The 25,882-nt window shown below is 42.9% G+C and overlaps 1 protein-coding gene across 1 annotated transcript; it reads right to left on the bottom strand.

Annotated features, from left to right (window-relative positions):
• Positions 1–754: 754 nt before the first annotated feature.
• Positions 755–24,821, bottom strand: tasora (transcription activation suppressor a). The gene is given in 29 exon segments (XM_051413927.1): positions 755–3,029; positions 3,333–4,107; positions 4,555–4,704; positions 4,814–4,992; positions 5,257–5,365; positions 5,639–5,798; positions 7,489–7,617; positions 8,169–9,161; positions 9,163–9,563; positions 9,803–10,315; positions 10,677–10,857; positions 11,785–11,939; positions 12,127–12,255; positions 13,253–13,442; positions 13,549–13,839; positions 14,390–14,586; positions 14,691–14,765; positions 15,031–15,103; positions 16,386–16,489; positions 16,756–16,859; positions 16,978–17,083; positions 17,267–17,298; positions 17,536–17,666; positions 17,864–17,995; positions 19,166–19,257; positions 19,490–19,562; positions 19,898–19,990; positions 20,165–20,310; positions 24,378–24,821. Coding segments are annotated over 29 exon segments (6,531 nt in total). The 5' UTR covers positions 24,661–24,821; the 3' UTR covers positions 755–2,494.
• Between the last annotated feature and the right edge of the window lie 1,061 nt (positions 24,822–25,882).

Consider the following 25,882-nt stretch of genomic DNA (forward strand, 5'->3'; position numbering starts at 1 on the left):
ATGACTCTTCAGGACCTCAGTCAGTATGTTTCAAATTCATTTCCAGGGCAGCTACATACTTTTTACCTGTGTGTGAGACCAAGTGTATATCGTATGTTATTATCTTGTTCCCACAAAATCTATATCTTGCATTAACAGGGTAAAAATGTGTATTTTAGATCAGTCAAATTGTTTACCACCAGTGTTATGTGAGCTGCCTCTAAACATTCCTCTAAACTTGAACTATAAAAATACTACAATCATTTGAATGAAATACACTGTGAATTTCCTGTAATATTTAGTTTCAGTATCAGCCTGCTACGTAGTCACGCTCACAGTTTTGAGTTAAAATGTGAAGGCAAGACAGTAAAAGGAGGTAAAATGTTCAAAAGCACCGCAACTGAAGCTACAAACGGGAGCTACTGTGAGGAGAAGTGTGGACCAGGAGTTCCCCTTTTCCACCAAAGTAATCAGTCAATAATAAATAGTATTAGGAATAAACCTGCTGCCTGTGTGAACTGTCAGTAGCTGAACAGGGTCGGCCTACACTGTATTTTAATGTCTGTTCATAATGGTGGGACTTGGGGAATCTGATATTTTATATTGAGAATTGTTTTTAGATTATAGTAATGATGAAATAAAGGTACGGTTTAATGGCGACTCTAAAACAACGTTCATAGATTTACAATAAATTCAGATTGATGATGATGATTTCACGTTACCGTCACGCAGTAACTCGATCTGAGGTTAAAAGAAAATCTCGGGGGAAACTCGCTGGTTTACGCAAGCAAGTTTTAATACAAAAAAACCTCTGATGTAAAAAAACATAAAAAAATGACTTTTTAAGTTAAAACCAGTCAGTTACAGAGTCACTTCCTACTGTACATACAACAGCAAACTAAACACAAACAGCTCCAAGGTGAACAAATCAAACCATCAGTACAAAAAAACATTTTCTTTTTACAAGACATAAAGTGTCCACTGGAAGACGTGTAAGGCAGTCCGTCCATCTTCTTCCTTTAGAGGTTTTTTTTAATTAATTAAAGTTCTTCCATTGTCTCCGTTTCCACTTCAAGAACCAGGTTGCGTCTCAGAGTCTCCCACGAGGCAAAGACAACAAATAAGCAGCTCATGTTTCTTCACTGTAGAAAACATTGTCAAAGGTACCTTTTCAAGAGATGAATTTGCTGGAATAAACTTTCAGAGTTCCCCCCCTCCTGCACCCAAAAACACAACTATCTATCGTTCCAGAGTGTGGAAAAAAAAAAAACACAGCCAGTCAAAAAAAAGTGTCCAAACAGTCGGGGCGGGGTGCATTCAAGAAAGAAAATCCAACCAGAGGAACATTTTAGTCAATGCTCTGAATCAGAGCGGACGTACAGACACAGAACAGATTAATCATACTCACTTGAACCAATTAAACCGGAGACCGTTGATCCAGACAGAACATGGTCTCTATGAGGCAGAGCTGAGCATGTATTTATGTATATGTATGTCTGATCTCGTTCAGTGAGATTTAATTAAAGATCTGAAAACATGGCAGACAAACAGTAGAGGCATTTCCTCTTTTTTTTTGGCCTTCTGTATCTGACTTCTTAAGTACAAACAGGTGAACAGGTAGTGGTTACAGTCGGTAACAAACAGTAGGTTTCCACTAACCGGCCAAACTCTACAGCAGCTGATTCTTTGCTGTGTGAGGGTTTATTTTTACTGCCATCAAACCGAAGAGGGTTTTCATTTAGGAGGGCATACAGAGGTGTTATCTACAGTTTTATTAGGGAGGGCTGTCTGATGAAGAGCATGTCACATTTCAGTCACTCACAGGTTCATAACATTGGCTACAGGAAGAGCACTGAACAATATATATATATATATATATATATATATATATATTCACTGGATGGGAGATAATCTTGTAAGTGGCTTTAAAAGGTGTGAAGCAGAGGAACAAACACAATTTACTACAACTAAGAAATGTCCCTTCTATCAAAGTCAGTGCAAATTAGGACTTTCACCTTTTCAAAGAAAGAAAGAAAGAAAAACATTCATTCTGAACGCAACCCACACAGCCTAATCTCTGTTTTCCCGGTTCGAGTTCACTCCGGATGAATTTGCTGCCTCACTGAGTGATAAACTAACAAACTGTAAGAGGTCAACAAACAGCCTCACCAAGAAATCTTTGTTGTTGTGAAAATGTGTCATTGTATATGATAGTAAAAGAGTTCAACATTCCTCCTGTAACCCATCTCACAAACCCGACTGATCAGATTCTCGGAGATCCAGAACTGTGCTATGCGACAGTCCTGGATCAGGGTTGAACATCACACATAAATAAAGACCTATGGGAGCCTGCATGCAGAGTTTGAGCCTCTTCCTTTGACTACAATGAGGTTCTGCACAGTCTGGGTGTTAGTTTTTGGTTTTCTTCCCCCTCTTCAACCTGCTGCCGGTGTGTAGATGTCAGCGAAGAGTGTTACCTGGGTTAATTAGCTGGTGTAGTTTAAACTGGATGGCTCTACATCCCGTTAAAGCCCCCTCCTCTCTGCCCCCCTCGGTACCTGTTGCTGCCCTGACCTGCAGGGTTGTGGTACCCCCCCAGCAGTCTAGAACCAGTGTAGTCCCTGCCACCCTGTTGGAAGCCCCAGACCAGGCCAGCGGGGCCCATGCCCCCTGGCCAGACAGGCGTGGGCCCCAGGAGGCCTCCTCCCATTGCAGTCAGGGGCCCCAGGAAGGGGCCGCGGGAGAAAGGCTGGTTGGGGAGCTGATGCAGGTGCGGGGGCTGCATGTGGGGGTGCTGCAGGAGGCTTTGGACCCGCGGCTGGCTGTGAGGTGGTTGCTGTCGGTGTGACAGACTCTGCTGGAGCTGCTGTTGCTCATTCAGTTGCTGCAGGTGTTCGTGCTGTTGGATCTGTTGTAAACGGGGAACAGCAGGATTGGAGTCGTCCTCCTGGTCTGTTACCTTGGCGGTACTGGCAGGTCCCACAGTGCTGTTGTTGCCAGGTGGTGCTCCCTCTCCTCTTATTGGCTGTTCCTGGCCCGACTGCGTGTCTCTACAGGAGGAAAACAGGAAGAGGTTCAGAGGCAACATACAGGCTAACTGCAGGAGTTGATGAACGGCAGCTTCAGGTTTTAATGAGATCATTTTCACGTTAAAACACTGATTTTTAAGGGAACACTGATTTATATCATCTTTAATGTAGACTGCAATGATGATGAAGATCCCACGCCATCATGACAGCATTAAAATTCATCTTTTGTTATTGTGTGGATATGAAATTACATATTGTACGTTTACGGTTTAAGACAAACCAGTTGAGGGACTGAGACGTTATTTAACGGTACTGTTTACTAACCTTGATCTGTCGCCCTCTACAGGACAAGCTGTGGTACTGGCAGATGCTGCACTATGTTTAGCTGCTTTGGGAAACGCAGGTTCTGCTTGTGGATCTCCTTTTTCTCTCCCGTCACTGTTCGAGTCCGTCAGGTTACTTGTTCCTGTCACTGCAGCTGTGTTCTGATTGGACGAAGGTTTTGACTTGTCGCCGTTTCTGGGATCTCTCTGATTTCTGGACTCTACTCCTCCTCCTACTCCTCCTTGACTTCCTCCACTCCTCGGTCGCTCTGCTCTGCCCGCCTTCATCTCCTCCTCGGCCAGCTGCAGCTGCAGGTCTGAGTGGATCAACTTCAGAGTGGCTGCCACGGCTTTCTTACCAGGAGTGACCGACTCAGAAGCGCCTCCTTGACTTAAAACAGGACTGGTGTGTCGGCTTCCTGTATGAACAGGATTGGGAAGGAAGCTTTTTAGGGGGTTGATGCTCAACTCTGCCTGGGAGTCTAACTGCTGCTGCTGCTGCAGCTGCGCCTGGCGTTCAGCCCGTAACTGTGAGATGGCCAGTCGAAGAACCTCAAAGTCTGTGCCTGAATGATGCGACACCCCTTCCTTACAGGAGGTGTCGGGGACGAGCTGGTCAGAGAGATGTGAGAGGAGGGGGAGGCCGGAGCCGGACTGCTGGAGGAGATGTTGGGGTTGATCATGGGGTGAGAGGGAGTGGATGTGTTCTGGGAAGATGGAGGGCGAGCGTTCAGAGCCCGACACAGAGTCACTGCGACTCAGCTGCCTGCCGAGACCTGAGGACAGAGGAGAGCAAGGAGTAAAACACAAGGAGACGACGGGAAGTGGGGAGACATCAGAGAACGCAGCAGGAGGATCTAGACTGGAGCTTTTCTGTGAAGATACGGTGGATTCTTCACAAGCACAGACCAGGTAAAGCAGGAGTGAACAGCAGTAAACACATCAGCTGGTGCCGCTGTCATTTGGCGACTTTATAAAACATTGTGCGGAAGTAAGTCACCAGAGACAAACACCATAACACAAAGAATTATCTCTGCCAGACTCACAATGTACAGTTCTTTAACTCTGGAGTCTTCAAGAATTATACGTTGACACTGATGTTCATTTAAACTCAGCGTGTTGGGACGGTTGTGCTTTAACATCACGCTGATAAAATCAAGCAATGTATTTTTTTTTTTTTATTCTATAATCTAAATGAAATATGTCAAACTGCCACAACTGACCTTTAGGAGACAGCATGTCATCTACGATTGGCTGCTTGTCCTTGATGTCATGGTAACCGACCACTCTGGCGAAGTCCTGTAGAATTTTGTCAACACTGGCCACGATGATGCCGCCGCTGGAGTACGCGGGAAACTTCTCAAAAGGATTCTCTGATAGAAAAATAAAGAGAAGTTACATCAGTACGACACTTTACACCACCCAATCAGGTAATCACTGCTGAATCACTGGTATTGATTGACATTGCGGACACGTACGTACCAGTCAAGAGGACAGTGTGTCGATACTGTGTGTATCGGGCCTGGAGCTCCATGAGACAGTTCAGGTCAGGTGACTGATGGTTCATCATATCGCAGTGATGATACGGGAGGAACTCAACGATCTGCCGCTTCTGATAGGCTGACAGTAGGTCCAGGAGGTTGGCTGCATCTCTCCTGAACCTGACAATAACAGGAACATACACACACGTTAAAAAGACCTACTTCCCTGTCTGTACTTTAAAATAGTTCAGAGCCCAAATGATCGGCAATCCAACTGCAGGATGTAGTAGAGAGAACGTAAACTGTCTCTATCATTACAGGGAGAGCCTGTGGGGGACTTTAACAAGGTCCAATTCAATGCAGTACAAGAGTGCAGCTGCAGATTCGGTTAGAAGTCATTAAACATAGTCCATTATTAGTGTAGACACAGAATCAGATCAGTACCTGGCTTGTTCTTTTAATTTCTTGTGGGTTTTGCAGTGAATCTTCCACCTCCAGACGCTCTCTGGAGAACTGTGCTGTTCCAGGAGCATCAACAGTGCAGCCAGTCGATCTGCAGAACAACATCTCATTAATAACACATCAGTTCAAATACAAACAACAAGTCCACGATAAGTAACACATTTGTCTCATAATTTACAAAAAGCCTGAAGAAAAAGAAACAAAACATTTCTACCACAATAATACATTATTTGTGTATTTCCTGAAAATACAGTTCTCAGTTTTATGTGTTAAGTGGGACTAAGAAGTGTAAGAACAAGAAAGTAAGTAACTAAACTAGAAACAGATTGTTTGGTTCTGCTGTTGGATGCTAACCCTGACCTACCGTGAGTGATGTAGTCCGGGTTGAGGACTAACTCGTCAGAAACGATGCAGCCTCCAGAAACAAAGATCTCGTTGTAGCTGTTGTTCCTGATGTCATCCAGCGTATCGATTCCCACAAACACCACAGTGGGGTGTCGCTTCAGAGACACCAGACCTGGAATCTGAGGTGTTCAAACACAAAACACATGAACACACTTCCTGTTTGTCCCCTTTCAGTTTGGCTATTAAACGTCCAGTAAATTAGACTACTGTGCATCTGTCCGCATGAAAAACAAGACGACGACTGAACCATAGTTACAATAGGCGGTAACTAAACTAATAGTGAATTCCTTCCAGAACCAGTACACAAAGTGGATATGACTCTGCACTGAACAGACTGAGATCTCATATGAACTCGCGGGTTCTCATGGATCCTGGGGGAGCCCCCCCCCCTTCTTCCTCCTCCCCCCCCCCCACAACCCTTTTTTTTTTGTCCTCCTTTTTTTTTTTTTTTTTTCCCCCCCCCCCCCCCCCCCCCCCCCCCCCCCCCCCCCCCCCCCCCCCCCCCCCCCCCCCCCCCCCCCCCCCCCCCCCCCCCACCCACCCAAAAACCCCCCACCCCCAGTTTCTTTTTTTTTTTTTTTATTTTTTTTTTTCTTTTTTCTTCTCCCCTTTTCCCTTAACCTTTTTTTTTAGTGTTGTTTTTTTTTATTTATATTAATTTTTTTTAAAAATTTTTTATTTTATAAAATTTTTTTAAAAAATTATTTTAAAAAAAAAAAAAAAAAAAAAAAAAAAAAAAAAAAAAATATGAACAAACTCATGTATCCTTGTGTCCCAACTGTTAGTGGCCATGACTTGATTTAACGTGTATCTTCTGAACACATGCAGGAGAACAGATGTTCACATCTATTCACAAATTATGCATGTTTTGTTACAGGTGTGAACTCTATTTATCCTCCCAAAACACAAATAAAAGCCTCACTACCAAAATCAGCAAGAGAAAGAAATTAAAGAAAGAAAGAATAAAATAAATGTTTTTAGTCAGTATTTCATCGTGGTTACGTAATAAATACAAAAATACAGGTAAAACTCTCACCAACACAAGAACAATAAGCTCACTAAAAAGATTTCATGAACTGCTTAATGCTACAGTTACCAAGAAACACGTCACAAATGTCAACATATGTGCTCTGAGGGGATTTTGCATTGCTCACAGCACAGAGGAACTGAAACTTGCATACAACAGCTGTATCAGCTAGGGGGCGACAACTGATTTCACTTTCTCTCATTTTCTGCCACTATCGCTGCAGACAAAGACCAGATCAGAGTGCCTAGAGGCTCCTGCATCTTTACAGACAAGAGGGTTTATGGTGATCCCATAGGGCCTCAAGTCAATTAGTCAGTATACCCATCTGGCAGCGCCTCGTCGCTGCGGTGAGAAACCAAACTAACCTCACCGCTTTGTTTATTGGTTAAGTGGCAGCTACCTTTGAGTGACTGCCAGAGACTAAACATCTGGCAAGCTAACACAAAGACAGAGATTCTCAAAAAAACAAAAGAAGTTGGATCACCTCTCTCCCACGGTCCTAGAGGAAAACAAACTGCAGCCCACCTGTCAAATCAAGGCTGACAAACACCAAGCAACAGAACATTTACTGAACCCCCTGGGGAACTGCAAGTGAGGAACAAAACTGAAACATAGATCGAAAGAGCGTAAACCAACAGAGAACACAAAGTTAACAATACAAAAAGATCAAAGACTCATCGTGTGATATTCATTCCTGGGACTTTGTTCATATGAGATCTGGATCATCCACATTGTTAGCTGTCACCAGCAGGGAGCACAACAGAAACAGAATCTGTTGTTACCTTGTGGACGTGCTCAGCGATGTCTTTGTTCTTAATGATGACCATCAGTCTGTTGTCTGTTGTTGAGTTTTCTTGGTTTAAAAAGGCAATGGGATTCTGCTCCACGTTACCCTGCTTCAACAGGTGTTCCTACAACAGAAGAAAATACGCGCACATACACTGAATTTACACAAAAATACAATCAGTCCACATCAGTAATACCTTATTTCTTTATAAATCTCTGCCATTACTTCCCCTCTGTGGGACCAGATCACTGGTGTCTGTGTTTATTTATTCATTAATGTTTGTTTATTGGGATGAAATTACCTTTCTAACCATTTCCTCTAAATTAATACATTCACTTGTGAAGGGCTGATTAACTGTAGATGAAAGACAGGTTTGTTTTCAAGCATCCAAGTTATCTATTTTTAATAAATAGACCTTTTTCACAGCAGCCATTTTCACATGAAATAGTTGGTAAACACAGGTGTTACAAATGATATTAATTAAGGTCCCGGTCTATTTAGTGTACCTTTCTAGTGGGCTAATTATACAGAATAGCAGCATCCTAACTCTGTTTGACCTGAATGGAACAGAACCTTAATTAATATAATACAACACCTGTGTTTCATGTCAAAATTGGCTGCTGTGAAAAAGGTCTATTACTCATTTACTCTGAACTATTCTGCCTGATAAGTTACCTTGATGTCTTCATACACCCGGTCCTCTGGCTCGGTGCTGTGGAGGTAGAACTGCAGGGAGTTTCTCTTGACGTCTTTGATGATCTCCACCAGGCTGTTGAACACCTCTGGCTGCAGCTGGCTGATCAGGGAGCTCAGGGCTGTGGCCGGGGGAGCAGGGCCTGGGCTGGGCCCGGGGACCGGCTCAGAGGGGTGTGATGACTCTGTCGAGGGCTTCGATACACCGCTGAACCCTGGCAAAGCCCCCTCACAACTTGTACCTCCAAGACTTCTCCCACTCTCTACACCAGCGGTACACTGCACAGTCCTGGTGGCGCTGCTTTCTTGCGTTTGTCTCGTGTTATGAGCGACTGTTCTGTTAGTCTCTAAAGTGCGACTTTGCTGTGGCGTCCAGTGGGACTGTGGGGACATGTTAGGAGCAGGATGGAGGACGGCAGTGTTGGTAGGCTTGTAGACAGAACCAGACACAGAGGTAGTAACAGGTAAAGTGACGTGAAAAGCTGCGGTATTCCTGCTGTTTGTAGTATCGGGTTGGGGGATTGTATGTGGCTGCCACGCTTCACCTCCTCTGGAGAGTGCAGGAGTTTGACTGACTGAAGCACCGCCGTCAGCAGCTGTCAGTTCATCATCGTCATCCTCTCCGCCTGTTTTGGCTTTAGCTGCTCTGATGCTGGACACAAAAGCGCTGACTTTGCAAGCCAACGCGGCGTCGGTGTGAGTCCGACTGGTGGCGGGCTTGTGTCTCGGACAGCTGTCACCACACTCTTTTAGCATGCTGTTAATGCTGTCCTGTAGGGAGCTAACGTAGTCCTGGACAGGGGGGCAGGGGTTGTAGAAAGAGACATAATGTGAAAACTGTGATATGGGGGTGTGTGGGGGTGTGTGCTGAAGTGCTGTAGCGTCTGTGTTTGAAGTGGAGTGTGGGGACTGTGGGAAGTTGTAATGAATGCTCTCCTCCTGCAGGACGAGCTGCATCTCAGAGGAGAAGTTTGCCCAGATGTTTGTCCACGATGCTGTCAATACATCGGATGGGACGAGAAGGAGGTGAGGAGACGGATGGAGAAAACATAGAGCCAACTACCAGTTCCTTCGCTTCTCCCTTTTGCTCCTTCTCACTACCTGCCACCTGAATTATTTTCACCACCTTATCGACCTCTAGCTCACCCTCGTTGGCTCCTCGCTTTTGCAGGCTGTCAACTGACTGAGTTTCTTTTTCCTTCGCTAAAGGTTCTGCCTGCAACTTCCCACCTTCCTTCTCTCGCTCAGTGGGTGCTGGGGGCGAGAGGTTTGTCCTCCTCTCTGGAGCTGGAGTGATATAAGGCTGGATGGAGATGGATGGCTCTTCATTCTTCTTTACTTTCCCCTGATGTTTCTCTTCTTTGTCCTTGGACACTCCTGCAGGAGGCAGACTATGTTAGACTACCAACACAATACATACATACTGAGTAACGACATAAGTCCTGAATGCTGTGATTTTATCTATAGTGAAATTTGAATATTAAGTAGTCCTTCTGACTTCTCACAGCCAGGCTTTAGCAGATACAGAAACAATTGGACCAATTATAATTTAAATTCAGTGAAATGTCCATGACATGGCAGTGAGAACTGTGGTAATAACAGCTCAGTGAGGTTACCTGCAAACTCCCTGGAGGCTGTGGGTGCTAAACGTCCCTCGTAAGCACCACTGTGGTCCTTGTTAAACAGGCTGAGCTCATTTGGCGCTGGCGACCGGCACCGGAAGGGGGAGGGGGGATGGCTGAGCTCATGGGATGTGCAGTGGGAAGGAGATGGGGGAGGACTAGGCTGTGGAGATGGGCACTGGAAGGGCGAAGGGGGAGGGCTGGGCTCCGGGGACGGGCATTGAGAGGGGGAATGGGGAGGACTGGGCTCTGGAGAAGGGCATTGGCTGGGCGAAGGGGGAGGGCTGGGGTCAGGTGATGGGCATTGGGAGGGGGACAGAGGAGGGCTGGGGACGGGGGACGGGCACTCGAAGGGGGACGGAGGAGGGCTGGGCTCAGGGGACGGGGTGGGGCTCATCCTTGAAGGTTTGGTTGTTGTGGTAATGCTCGTTGCCGTGGTGAGGTGCTGGAAGCGGGGGTCCTGAGGGATGTTTCTGTCTCTCTGGGTGTACCGCTCTGAACACAGACCTGTAGACACAGTTCAGAGTTCACAGTTACACTGTGATCTGATGTTTGTTGCCTTAATCCTGAGTGCTGGGCAGAGTACTGAACTGATCTAGAAATAGTTTTCGCTACAATGGGAATGAGATTAGAAGAATGGAGCCACACTGTGTGATGGGTGATATAAAATATACGTGTTACTATACTTTAATATACTATACTATACTAGAATATACCACATTGTGATATCAATTTGCTGCCTCTAGACTGTGTGTGTGTTTAAAAGGACAGAGAAAAGCAATAAAACACTGATCACAAAAAAGGAAGCTAGTCAACTACGGCTGCATGGTAGGGTAAAAACGTCATATTGGGGAATATTATGACAAACCTGTAATGGGAATGAGGACCCACGGGATCTCCCCCCCTTCCTCCTCCTCTTCATATCCTCCTGCTCTCCTCCCCAGCCCTCCTCCTCCTCCTCTACCTGCTACTCCGTGGTGATTCATCTCCCCGCTGTGGGAACTGGGACTGAATCCCTCCAAACTACTGATGCTGCCCGCCGTCTGCTCCTACGGACACGGACACAGACAGACAGACAGACAGACAGACAGACAGACAGACAGACAGACAGACAGACACAGACAGACACAGACAGACACAGACAGACACACACACACACACACACACACACACACACACACACACACACACACACACACACACACACACACACACACACACACACACACACACACACACACACACACACACACACACACACACACACACACACACACACACACACACACACACACACACTTTGTTACCTGTTACCTGCTCAATTACGTAAGTATTTATATGAGGAACCTTGTACACAAACACAATAATGCAATTATTTATTTCTTACTGTAGCTACGTATATCATTACCTTTTCTTTTCAGTAATAAAAATACTCCCTCTGTGATAAGTAATATTAATAAAGTTATTCCTTTGGTAGTGTTAGCTAAACTAACTAGCACAGGAAATGCTTAAGGAAATTATCTTTTTTTTTTTTTCCAAGTCCATCTTAAGTGCTTAATGTATGTTTAGAGTTATTGTTCAATTTAATCATCAATTTATCTGACTAAACAAGGAGTGTGCGCTCCATCCTTCACAGTGTAGTCAGTCAACCAATGATGGTATCACTTCACGACTGATGTGGTAAATACGGGCATCATGTAGGTATCGGGTTAAGCAACCCCGATAAACACCATTGATTTACACACACTAGTTCTGAAAGGGCTTGTAATTTCCCTCGCTGTCAAACCAAAAGAGTAGAATGCTATAATAATTAATAATCTGATGTATCGTGCACATTTGCATAGTATCATAGATGCAGCTACCAAATGAAACAACATTGACTTCAACAGCTGATTTTATTATGTATCTATACAATGATCTGTTGGAAAGCTAAAATATCTCCCAGTCACAAACATTTACTGAAAGCTTCACGTTACCTCCAGCTCCTCCTGCTTCCTCAGGTCAATGTCACAGTTGGTGGGCAGACCCAGTTTGGTGGCCAACCTGTCAAATGGACAGGACTCCCTCTGGACCTCCTCTTGCACTTCACAAACGTTCTGATTGGCTGCTCCCCTGGCAGCCTGGTTGAGGCCTGTCAGTGGGCAGAGAAACATTCATTTACAAAGATCTGTTTTTCATTAAGGTTTTTTTTTTAAATGCTGAAACATCATCATAACCAATGACTTCATGATGTCCTACAATCTTCTTCTAGTGTTTTGATGTGACCAACTGGAATAAGATGATATGGTGATGGTATAGCAGTCTCTGTATCCAGTCACCTGTCAGAAGGCTGATAAGTTTGGCAGCTAGTTCAGATCCATCTTCCCTCAGATCGACGTCCTTCAAACCCACTGAGCCAATCACAGACGCAAAGGAGCCAGGTGAGGCTGGGACTTGGTTTCCCTCCACTAGCAGCCAAAAACAAAAGAAAACATCTCAGTAAACAACACATCGCTCATCGATTGCAAGATTAACAACAAAATAAGAAGTGAAAGGAATCTCTTAAGACTGAATGCAAAGCAAACACAAACTTTATTAACAGAGCAACCTCAAAAAAGTTTGCTCTTAGCAGTGCAAAGAGAGAATTCGTCTCTGCAGGTTGAAGTAAGTACAACCCAAAGTTTATAATAAGTATCACACACATTCACAAGTAGATTTTTTTTTTCTTTGCTTCCTTAAGCCTGATTTATATTTTTGCATCAAATCAAGCGAACCTTGACGTACACCTCCCCAGAGATGTAACTACACTGCACAGTATGGTCTGCAACTTTGCTTGGGAAGTGACTCATGCAAAACCCAGAAGACTTAATCTTCTCTGAGAGTCACGTCACGCCACCCACCCACCCCCACACCCACACCCACCCACCCCCACACCCACACCCACCCAACCCCCACCCCCCACCCACACCCCACACACACACACACACACACAACTCTTCCTCGCTGCATGACATGCTCTTGTCCACAAACCACAAGAAAGATTGATGACAGACGAGGGAGCGTTTTAGTTTCAGTCGAAACGCAACACAGTGGCATAGAAACCATCTGCAGAGTGATGAAGACAAACCAACGCAATGCTCATATCAGCTATACATCTCCAGAGCTTTAGGTATTCCCAGGCTATACACAGGCTTGTGCCTTCAAGGACATGAGCAGATAACAAAACTTAGAAAGCAAAGCATAATTTAGCCTTTACTCTCACTCAAGAAGGGGCCCAAAAGATACTTTAACTCCTTCATTCATGCTGGTGAGGTGAGCTCCTTCCTGATCTCAGCTTACATTTTAGGTAAATTGCTTTGAGTCTCTTAAAATCCAGTGAAAATATGAACATGAACGCCTCAATTAAAGGTGTTGCTGGCAGGGGAAAAGAAGCCGTTAGTGTTACTCTGCCTCTTCTCTCCTCACCTGGAATCTTGCTGTGTCTTCCAGGTTCCTGTGATGCCTTCAGGAACTTGAGTGCCCTCTCTGCCTTCTCCTGCTCCAGTCGCCTCTTCCTCCCTGGTGCCTTCACCATTCCTCCTCCTCCTTCCTCCCTGTTCACCTCATTCTCCGCATTCCTCTTACAGGTTAAAACCAGGTCTATGAGCTGCTGCATCTGAGCGACGAAGAAAACACATTTGAGTTCGCTACGGACTGAAAAGCCAACATAACAAAAACCACAAGAGAAAGTCATGAATGAATGAATGAATGTCAGTTTTCACCTTTTGAGCTTTGGTCTGTCCATCTTTAGCGCTACTTGTCATCTCCTTCCCCGTCGCCTCTCTCTGGCCTCCACAGCTCTTCCTGAGCCTCACATCCTGAGGCTCCTCAGGGCCACAGAGCGCCTCCATCATCAGCCTGGCCCGGGCCACTGACAGCAGGTACAGGACGGGGTTATACAGGTAGGAGCGCAGATATCCGTCCATGTTCAGTCTGTGGTGTTTGGGAGCAGGAAACGGCTTTCCTGGCTCATCCAATTTGGATTCGTACTTGCTCATGGGGTACTGTCGAACCTGGGGAGCAAAGACAGGTGCCTTAATGTTATGAGGAATGAGCAAAGGAACAAACAGAAGACATAGACATATAGACGTTGCCAGTTCCATAAAGAAATGTTTGCAGTGGAAAACCCTACAAGAAACTTTTGGGGCCTTATTACTAACATCAGTAATGAACATCACTAATGTTCTTGTGGCTGAATGGGAGCAACTCCCTGCATCCAGGTTTAAACACCTTGTGAAAAGACTTCCCAGAAGAGTGGAAGCTGGGACAGATTGGTGCCCATGGGTTTAGAATCACCAGCAAACAGTCATATTGAATATTACATGGCATCTGGAGACTCTAGTGTTAAGTGCTAATATTAAGATTGTCCCTTCGGTTTCCAATCAATGACTGAATGACATGAATAATCGCCCCACTGGTGACCATCCATGAATTTTGGGCAGTCGAGCAGCATCACCATAATTCAATAAACAAATAAAAGAGCACGATAGAAAATCCAATTAATGAAACATAAAACAAAACTGATATTTTTGGGGTTACGATTTAAAGAAAAGTTGGTCGCACTTTGCCGTCGTTTTGGCCGATGAGGTATTCCCGTGCCTGACGCTCCACGCCGGCAGACAGCTCAGGAGGGGGGTTGGCGCGGGCCTTGACCAGGGCGTGGTGCAACGCTGGGATAAACTGGTTCAGATGTGGCATCACCGTGACACCAGGCATCAACGACTCTGAGGCATCATGGGAAGAGGAGGCAGAGCTTAATGCTGTGGGAAGAAAAAAGAAAAACAACATCTATATAAATATATAAACTTTATCGGGACATCCCCACTGGATAATACATAATCTGTAAAATGTATGTGTTACTCACTGGATGTAGCCACATCTCTGGACTCTGGGAAGACAAACAAGGCCTGAAGACACCTGTTCCAGTTCTCTCCTCTCTCTGAAAATACAAAAACAACAAAAACTTTACATTTTAAGAGTGTACTGGTCCAAAATATGGAAATTGTGAATCAATAAAACCTTTACTATTTTGCTAACTGGCAAGTGGCTGTGGATAAAGTAGAATACTTCACCTCACGCAGTGATAAAAAGCACATACAAAAGGCATCAGATGGTAAATACCCTCACTTTAGTGCCTTATTCTTCATTTTTATAATGAAAAACATTTAATCTTCTACATAATGTGCAAGGTTACAGTGACATACCAGTGGGTGTGGCCATCTGAACACTGGACAGCAGGATGAGAAAGCCTTTCTCTGTAAGTTGTGTCACCAAAACCTGTAGGGAGAAGAGACTGTTATTCAACAATTATTCTCTTCTCTTTAATTTCTTTTTTACTCTAACTTTTCCTTCCTTCCTTATTTTGGCTTTCTTCCAATCTTTTACAGCACTCTTCCTACAGTTCATTGTCCTCCTGCTGTTACAGCTCTATAGGCATTAACTTTTAGCTTCCATTAAATTACACACATATTCTCCAGAAAATGAACTCTTGTGTTTTCAAAGCTCTCAGTTGGGGGGGGGGGACAATCATCTATGGAAGATATTTACACATGTAAATGTCTTTCCGAATATGTGACACAAAAAGACTACTTTAAATTCTCACATAAAAACCAGTATTCAAATAAGGTCAGCACAAGCAAATAATGGCTGGTCCTTTGCACAAAGGCCAGATAAGAGACACTGAGGGGGGTTAGATTACCTGTATATAATGCATTGTACCTTACTTATTCTGGCAGATATCTATTTTAGAAGTTTTATTATTTTTCCATTTTTAAGCACTGATTATTGGAGCCTTAAGTACTTTCATCATGTTTGTCTTTCGTGTGTGGGTACAAAGAAAGAAACTGAAACTGAACTGTGGGTAACAGGAGAAATTCAGTAGATTGTAAAGTTCCAGCACTAATTACAAAAGAGTCATTTCATACTCACCACACTGCTGCTTTCACTTTCTTTTTTAACATGTTTACAATAGTCATTCACAAAAACTTCGCAGTCGCATCGACTTTGCTGTTTTCTTTTGTCTCTCAGGGAAACTCAACACTTTTTACCAACAGTGAAGGGAGAGATTAAGCCCACTGAGCAGCTGGAACACCTTTAATGTGAAACACCTGTGCAGGAAGTGTTGAGTTTCATTGACAACATCTTAACAGCAATAAAAAATAACAAGCAGAGTGGTGAGTATGACATGACTCTGTAGTTGTACTGATGGAAATAGTTCTGGTGAAATGTACATCAGACCAAAAAAACCAAGACAACAGGTAAACATGGAGAAAGTTTGGAGCTTGCCACTCAAAATCTTCAGTGCATAGAGGGGGGTAACTATGAATTAATATAAGTCTGTTTCAAATAAAGAAATGGTTGTCTTTACCATTGAGGAAAAGAAAGGCCCTAGCTGCCATATGTTAACAGTCATCACATTGTGAATGTTCAATACCTTGTGTTTGTTCTGTATATAAGATCCTGCTATTTCTCTATAGTGTTACTGCCCTGTAAGGTATCAGCACCCAGTGCACACAGCAAACATAAACTGATCTATAAAATTAAACTAAGCTGAACTCACCACTCTCTTCATCTCCAGTTCGTGCAGCAGTCTCGACAGGCTGGTCGTAGACCGACTTCTGTCAGCCACCTCCAGGAGACTGCAGCAATGGCCGTTCTTCACAACTACACACACAAAATCCCATTTAATTTCTGTTCTAGTTTGACTTTACAAATATTTAGACAAGATACAAACAACAGTGATAATACAGAACAAATGACAAAGAACGCATACAGCCACCTCTGACAGGATTTATGGCTGATTGTGTAAATAACCTTTCAGAAATGCTGAATACAAGAAATTTAACGTTATAAGTATCAGTCTTTAAAGTCTCATCAGCGGCACCCTGCAGTGTAATGTAGCATCAGTGTGAATGTACATTGGACTTCACCTTCTTGGCTGTTGTTGTAGAGGTTGTAGGAGAACAGTTCGGAGGGGAGGAGCTTGGTCACCTGGTCGAGCCTCATCAACGAACCGATTTCCAACTTCTCTGGTCTGAAGGAGACACACAGAGAGAAACACATTTTAAAATTTGATTAGATGTTTAGGTTACAAAAGGCACAGTTTTGGAGTGTTCAACATTTGCTTAAATAGCCAGAAGTTCAGTACTCACAGTCTGTGGGGCAGAAAGGGAGGAGAGAAGGATCGAAGGGATATTTGGAAGAGAACTCTGTCACCTTTCACCAAATCTCCAGTCCACACTGTGAACTGAGCACGCTCTGAGAAAGCAGTAAGAGAGCAATGAGAGTGAGAGTAAGAGAGAGAGAGCGAGAGAGCGAGAGAAGACAGCTCATCAGAATTCAGGTTCAGGGCAAGACAAGAAAAAGAAGACTTCCTATAATAAAGGTCATATAATTGATCTGTAAGTGTCAACTATCTTGTTTAAGGTCTGATGTGCTCACCTTTACTCCCCTCTGCTGATTGGCTGTTCAACCTGGGAATCGAACACAGCACACAAAGAACATGACTTCAGATATTTAGTGCTGAGATCAAGATTGTAACTCATGCAGCATTCAGTGTAAACATGAGCTTCACCTTTAAATGGAACAACCATTATGATGGTTTTGTAAGTTTAAGCCCATTATTTCATTAAATCATGTTTAATTTACATTACTGCTGTTTTACATCACAAATAACACAGGCTGAAATTATAATTTGTTGATTTCCATACCTCATGGGGGCCAGAGGATTGCTGGGAAGTTGAGAATCTTTCCCTTTAAACTGGAAGGAGACAACGGCGTACGGACAGACCTGGCGAGGCCGCTGTCGCAGCTCATCAAAGCAATACTCGTAGAAATATTGCTGAAATAAACAAAAACAGAGTTTAGTGCTTCACTTCTTTAAATATTCATTTTTACAGCAATAAAAAAAAAGTCACGTTGATCACTAAAACAGCTTAAACCATTTAAATAGTGATTTGTAGTCCAGAGCTATTTGGTCCTTTTCTGTGTATTTACTGATGGAGTTTTTTCTCCATGTGTTTGAGAGAGTTTATTTACCTGTGTGAGTTCGAGGGCGCGGTAGGAGGTCAGCGAGGTGACTTTGCTGGCGTTCTTGGAGATGTGGCTGTCGAAGCGCGGCGTTGGATCTAAAAGGTTCTTCATGTTTTCATATATGCTCTTCACTTTCCCCTGAAACAACAAACAGATAAAACTCCACTGTCAAAGCCTGATTATTGCCACTTATATCACATATTGAAGTACAGAGTCATCAAACAAGGTGGTGGCCTGTTGACAATTAACAATAAAGCTCAGGAGGTTCAATGTGGCAGAAAGGTCCTGGCATCGTGTTTGTTCTTCTTTCTGTTCAGCTGTCGTTCAAGTGCTTTCATTCTTCAGATTCTAGACAGTAAAATACAGATCTTGGATGTGTAGCTGAGCTTGAAGGTTGAGTTGGAGCCATTCTGTCTGAAGGGGAAAGGTTGGATGAAGGTAGATCTATGAGCTTGTTATCAAAAACAACAACAATCCTGCAATTTCACTTCTGATTGGTCTCTGCATAAATAGTAAGTTCCCACATGTAGAATAATTTCATCATTTTTTTGGGTGTTCAGATGTCAGTTGAGGGATTATTTCCACTCCCATCAATCACCAAGCGTCCTTTCTGTTGGCTCAAACTCTTCATAATTCTCCCTTAATTCATAGTTATTGGCACCATCTCCGTTGCTTTCTCATGGAGAATGATTAACAGTTCAAACCTGTTTTCTGGATACAATATAACCTTTGGCCGTCCGGCAGATGTCAGAGGTTTAAGAGGGTTGAGCCGTTGCCCTCTGTAGGAGTAAAGTCTCGCACTTATCTTAAGATTTTGCACTCAGATTATCCCACAAGGTAGAAATCCCAGTCACAGCACATGGCTTCACTGTTTCATTGTTGTTGAGTGTGGGAGAGGTTGTGAATGTTGAGTTCTGTTGAGCCGAGCTGGGAGACACTGGGACAGTTTTGCTTTGAGTTTAGTCTTTTTCCAGTGCAAATATCCTTTTTTTTTAAATTCAGCAAACCCTCAGTAGTAATTTATGTCTGTGCACTTCATCAACATAAGCTTGGTGTTGTTTGGGACCTGATGATTGTGAGTTTCTGTTATAAGCTATAACATCCAAACCTAACAAAATATCCTCCCAAATTATCTAGTTGTGACCTTAAAAGGCCTGTAGTTGAGAGAAAAGTAGTAAAAATAGAGAAAAAAGGGTCTGCACTGTGGAGGAAGCACAAAAAGGTTAAATCACATTTCCTGCCTCTTGACAGACGAGCTGACAGAGGCAGTGATGATGATGATGATGACAACCGGGCCAGCAGATTTACCTTCATCACTTTGAAGATTATGATCTCCCCTGTGGCTCCAGGGGTTATGGAGTTGATCTGGAGCAGGTCTGAGTACCTGGACAGATACACTCCTACACAGACACAGACCAACAAAGAAGAACAAAATTACAATCACAGATAATTTTCTTTCTCCTACATCCACCGTCACTGTCTTTGATCTTAGAGTCACCACTAGAAATGACATGTTAGCACTTTGTGACTGTTCATTTCAGCATGCACAGAAAAAAAAAAAAAGGTAGAAACAGGAAAGGAATGTTGAGTTATTTTCTATGTATGTATCAGCATGTATCTGCTCACTCCTACCTTTAGTGGGGTTTCCCAGCACTGTGATCCAGCTCTGACCCACCAACAGCCCCTTCTCACAGATATCAGGCAGCTACAACACACACATATAATTCAGAAAAATTAGGTATTAGATTATGAATTGGATAATAAAATCAATCTCAAAGGAAAACACTCATTGACTATTGGATGGTCTCTATTTTAACTATTTATTACAATAAAGTTCTTCTTTTCCAGAGAAAATGTAGTCATTCTGACCTCTAGGTTTAAGAACACTGAGGTTGAAGTACAAAGCAATGTCACATTCTGTCCTCTCAGCCACGTCCCCCATCAAGACATACAGTTTGGTTTATTGTCATACTTTTCACTTAAGTATATCAAAAATACGCTGGCTTTAACCAAGACGACACAGCTCAGTATTAATCTCACCTTAACAGTATCAGCCAACAGGAAACAGTAGCTCTCCTCCAGCTCTTTGTCTGTTCTCCCGTCCGACTTCATCTCCCTCCTTTTCTCTACAAACTGAAACACAAACAGTTAATAAGAAGCTCACCTACTCAAATCAAACACGGCTCCAAAGTAAACAATTAAATGTTGTTTGAATGATAGTTTCTTTCTTTATTTATTATTTTCCTTTCAACACACTTGTGTATACACATTCCCTCCAGTTCTACCTTAAGCACCTCCATCTCTCACCTCTTTCTCCAGCAGCTCGCTGTGGACGAGCCGAGGTTTGCAGTAGGTGAAGCAGCCGGTGGAGAAGGTGTCGATGTAGCTGGAGGTCAAGATGGTCAGCATGTCTTCGTACTCCCTGGACTCAGTGGAGACATACTGGAACAGAGCTGAAAGAAAGGAGGATACACAAAAGGTCAGTATGAGTCCATATAATAATCCTTCACCACCTTTTCACTCATGATTGTTAATAATCAAAAGTAATATTTTTCCACTGAGCTCTCAGCTTGTCTGTGAATGTTTGCTGCAGTGATGTGTGCAAGTAAAAACTAAATTTAAAAAGACAACTTTTATACTGCTTAAATAGTTGAATGAACACTACAAGCTGACATAAAATCATTGACTGTAAAATATATATAATAAAAATAATAAAATACTATTTCTCAAAGGTTTTATTGCACAAGTAAGAAACTGTCACAAAGTGTTGTATTATTGTGTTTTGCTCTGTTAAAGAGAGTTAGTTGTGGGTTGTTATTATGTTATAAAGCCAGTAAGAAGAGTAAGCAGTTAACAGGGCTTCAGTCTCAATACTACACCACTTAAGAGTTCCTTACAGCACAAACAATAATGCTGCTATTGAAGAGTTATAGCGGTTGCTTCAGCTACGCTTCAGTATGGCTGTATATGAAAATTTCACATCAAACAGGGAAATTCAAACCAGTACACCAGTTGATCCGGTATATGGCCAAGCACTACTGGCAACTGTTCAAGCTTGAACCCTCAGCATTTGATTCCAGAGCCTACCACATACATTACATGGCTAAGAGTAGGAATATATACTCCCATTCAGCCACATGAGCATTGGTGATGTCCAATGCTGATGTTGGGAGGATGAGATCTGGCAGACTGGCTCACAGTCAGCATTCACTGAAGGTGCTAGATGGGGTTGAGGTTCCTTTGCCAAGTTCTTCCCCATAAAACTGGGAAAAGCACTGACATATTGAAACAGGAAAGGGCCTTCAACCAACTGTTGACACACAGTTGAAAGGACACTATTGTCTAAAGCATTATTGTTTGCTGCAGCATTAAGATTTCCCTTCATTGGAACAAAGGTGCCAAACCTTAAATGTCCCATTACTCCCAATCCTTTGTGCAGCTATCAGCACCATTCAGGTGAGCCTCACCCTCACTTGGGGCATCTGGGGAGCCAAGAAAAATCGTTGTTAGCCCGCCCCAATTATAACAGGACAACTGCAGCCTTTTTTTGTGCCAAATTCTCAGGAGACTAAAGAACCGACGGTGCTGCCTGAGGAAAGGGCTCAGCTGGAGCGTGAGAGCGGTACTTGTTGATGTGCAAACACATCCACTCATGACAGAAATGTAACAAAAGTTAATTCCCAGTCACGTTTAATGAGCTCATACTTTCACAACCACTGGAACAACACTAGGCATCAAGAGCCAGATTAACTGGGCCAGTGAAAGCTACTTTTATACATAAAGAAACACGCATATAGTGTTTACAATATGGCAGACCCAGAAATACTGCAGTGATTCAGCTGAATGTAATGAAAGCTCCAAAATAATTTAATTTAAATATTTCAAATCAGCCAACATGCAAAATTACATCATGCGTCTCCACCCACAGCTGCATAAAAAGTGCACAAAGAAAGTGCCTTCAAGTAAATATCACATCTTTGACATATTTCATAAACGGTGAAAAAAGCTGACAGATGTTATAATTCATATAAAAAGGGAGAAAGCAACAAAACGGACAGTGTAACAAGCCCTTAATCCGTATGCTGTATACTAACACTGATTACAGTTCATTGTTTGTAAAGTGAGAATTTGACTGGAATGTAAATAAGGTGTCTGATGATTTCCTGCAGCTGTGTGCTCAGCTTGAGTTACGTAGGTGTCAGCTAGTAACAAAAACATGATGATGTGATGATGGTCTACATGCTGAAACAAAAGTCTCACACAGCTAATAAAGAAGATCAATTCCATTGTCACTGTCATTTCCTTTTGCTGATTATTAGACGGAGAATCCAGGTGGCCAGAAACCAAAACTGGGTTCATCTTTTACCTCTGAAGTAACATGCAACAGAAAACATCAGGTTTATTTCCACAGACTAGACTTGACATGACATGACAGGTAAACTCATGTTGATGTGTAAAATCAGTCTTTTTTCCCTTCCAATAGTTTTCCTCTCTCTGTCAGATAGTGTTGTATGTACAGTTGCCCTCTGTGTTGGGGTAAAGGCATCAGGTTAGGTAAATAGAACTGATTGTGGATAAGTTTGGGCTGAATACAGTCGTCAAACTGGCCTCTGTCTGTCTCTGAGACTGTGTTCGGTCCCACTGTGTTCACTAAGTAGATCCCCCCCCCCCAGGATCCCTCCCGCCCCAGGCCTGAAAACCTTCTCCTCCCAGTGGTCCAAAGCTCCTGGGCTAGCGGTGTAAACACCAACGCTCCCCTGGTACCACAAGCTCCCGGTTCAGGCAGAGACAGTTCATGGACATATAGAGCTAATAGGTCTGTCTGTCTGTCTGTCTGTCTGTCTGTCTGTCTGTCTGTCTGTCTGTCTGTCTCTTTCCTGACCTCTCCCCAGGTGTCAAGACGGAGTTTAAAATCTTTTTTCCCTTTACGTTATTTTTTGTAGACAATCCTAACACAAACATGTTAACAGATAAAGATAAAAGTAAAAGTGCTCCAGGCTCTTAAAGGACCTATAAAGAGAGATCAATAAAAAAAAAATGATAAATAACCACTAATATAAATAAGGGTAAACATGCAGATAAAAACAACAACTTGTTAGCTGGTGGAACAAAGGTTTTTTTTTAATGCTAGGGCTGCACAATTAATCAAAACATTATCAGACTCATAAAATGACCAGGTGCAATATGGAAACCGCAAGAGCTGCTGTGTTTTATTAAAAAGGTAAAACGTGTGACAGAACAGCCTAAATAATGAAGTACTGCAGTGCTAAAGAGACGGGCATTCCCACATAATCGTGACTCGCGATATAAATAATCACAATAGGTTATTTTTACCATATGGTGCAGTCCTATTTTCTACCGCTTTGTTTTACATCTTGGGACAATAAACCTCAGTCCGGACAGAAGAAGGTGAAATACACTGTGCAAACGGGTGAGAGTCGTCATTTAACCTCGAGCTGTTTGTCTACTGTGACTGTATGTGGTGCACAGGGATTGTGGGTTCTCGGTAGGGCTGCACAACGAATTGAAAAAATTATCGTAAATCGCAATATGGCCAGGTGCAACATGCAAATCGGGGGAAACAATATGCAAACCACAAGAGCTGCAGTGTTCCTGATAAAGGCCAACTGTGGGTCAAAAACACTGAGGTACTGTAGTGCCGAAGACACAAATCTGGTTGTTTAGATTTAAAATAAAAGAAGGTATGTTTGTTTGGTGCAGATCGCCCAAAATGATCACAATACGATGTTTTTTTTTTTGTGTAATAGTTCTCGGTGGCCACCTTTAACCCCCCCAACACTAAACTACCTTGAACTGACTTTTAAAAAAGGGACAAACGTCCTGATTTAGTCAGTTCTCACTTTAATAATAACAAACCATAAACAAAAATAAACACAACAGGGCATGCGCAATGTACATGTCTACGCAACACTGTACATGTCTACGCAACGCACGCAAACATAAACAAATCGAGGAGGCGGTTACCCCGCGTTAGCTATTACTAACGTTAAAACCCCGATCTTTAGACACAGAGCTGAATCCGATAATGTCCACAGTCACCTGCCAACACAACGAAAACGAGCTGTTGACTGAACAACAGACGTTAAGTTGGTAACGAATAGGCATGTAATTAACGTTAGCTGGCTAACCGCTAGCCTCGCGTTAGCCGCTTCCTCAAAACACATCACAGCCTCTACAAGGCTTTTCTTTGGCTCCTTGTGGTGAATATAACGTTACACCGCAGCACTGTTGAACACACGGCACACACAACGGTGAACCTGAGTAACTCTGTGGCCTTTTATAGCAAGGACAGCTCAGAAATTAACGCGTCCGATAATGGGTGTTTAGCCGTCCGATAACGGATCTTTTCCGTTGACGTTACTCCCGAACGTTAAAGGGACTGATAACTTCGAGTTGAGACGTAAAAATGAATTAAATTAAAGATTAAAGGTAAATTAATACACACAACTACTTTCTAATATTATAAATATTATACTCTAATTGCACGAAGCCCCGCTACCTTTCTTTTCCTTGGTTTTCCTCGGTATGTGGAACTTGAGGGGCTCCTTCGGCATATGTCTCTGGTGGACAACTTGAAGCACCGAGTTCCTCCGCTCCATCTTCCCACCGGCGGCACTCAGCCTGCCCGGGCCGAGGTGAGTTTCTCGGGCTGGGTGTACCTCGATCACCTCGCCATCTTGCAGGCTAGTGTTAGCTCCAAGCTCGGCGGCGCGAGCAGCGGCAGCAGCGGACACCCTCCTCGGACGAGCTGCTGCCTCCCTCCGAGACAGGCTGTCATCCATTGGTGGGATTCTCGAACAAACAGGAGAGACGCTCTCTCCTCCCAAGCCGCCTCTCACTCACTCTTCGTCGGCTAGAGCCCCCGCGATCACACCGCTGTTACCTCTGGATCCCGTAACGCAGGGAGTCGAGCCTGTACACAACCAGCGCCATGCTTCCTGGGGGCCACTGATCTTCTTCACGGAGAGTTCAACTGCAGCGGGTTTTCATAAATGTTACTTTACTGCCATCTTCTGGAAATAATCATATTATGCAGTGTTAGTTTATTTTTATAGGAAGAAATTAGTTTTAATACTTATTAAGTTAAAAAAAAAAAGCTGTCACAAATAATTGGCACCCACCATTAGTCAATGGATCAAGTGGACTACATTAAACCTATAAAGTCAGACTTTACTTAACTTGGCAGAATGTGTGGAAATATATACAGTATATATTTATATTAATCACACCAATTATTCCTTTTTTTACTTCTCTAGAATGAAAACTTCCCATGTTCAACTGTAAATAATTAAAGCTGATGCTGTGTAAGAAGAAGGGGTAAACTGGTTTAATAGTAAAATAGTTGGGGGAAAAGAGATAGTATTTATATAAAAAACATTTGGAAATCACATCATTTTATTCCAGGAAGTTCAAATTCTGACTAATTTTGGTTTACCATCAGTCATTTTATAATTTTTATCACTTTTTCCCCATTTTATTGGCAAAACCTTGCTACCATTCATGTTTCCATATATGCTCTATATTATTTATTTTCATTGTTGAAACTGTGCATATTATATATAAATACAGTGTATATATATACAGTATATGTATATGTATATGTATATATATATATTGTCATAGCCACCTACCTTGTGTACCACATATACATTTTGTGCTGGTATTTTTATGTACATGAGATAAGTGGCTATGAGAGGATATGAGCACATAAATATGTATTTCAGCTTCCTTTACACTAATCGCGCTATTGTTGTTTGTGTATATATGAACATAGTAGTTTCTGTCTATTTTTTTTAAGCTTGAGCCTGTTTATTTATGCTTATTTTGTGTATGTGGCCAATAAAAGTAGTTCTCATTCTGATTCCTTTTTTATTAAATGTCTTATTTTTATGCATAGTTGACGGTAACAATTAGACTGAACAATGTCAAAACAAGTCAAAAATAAAGTAAAACATCTAGATTGTTTTCTGTGTATACTATTACTACTATTTTATTCTATAAAAA

This window comes from Dicentrarchus labrax, unplaced genomic scaffold (assembly GCF_905237075.1).
Source record: "Dicentrarchus labrax unplaced genomic scaffold, dlabrax2021, whole genome shotgun sequence".
Lineage (NCBI taxonomy): Eukaryota > Metazoa > Chordata > Actinopteri > Moronidae > Dicentrarchus > Dicentrarchus labrax.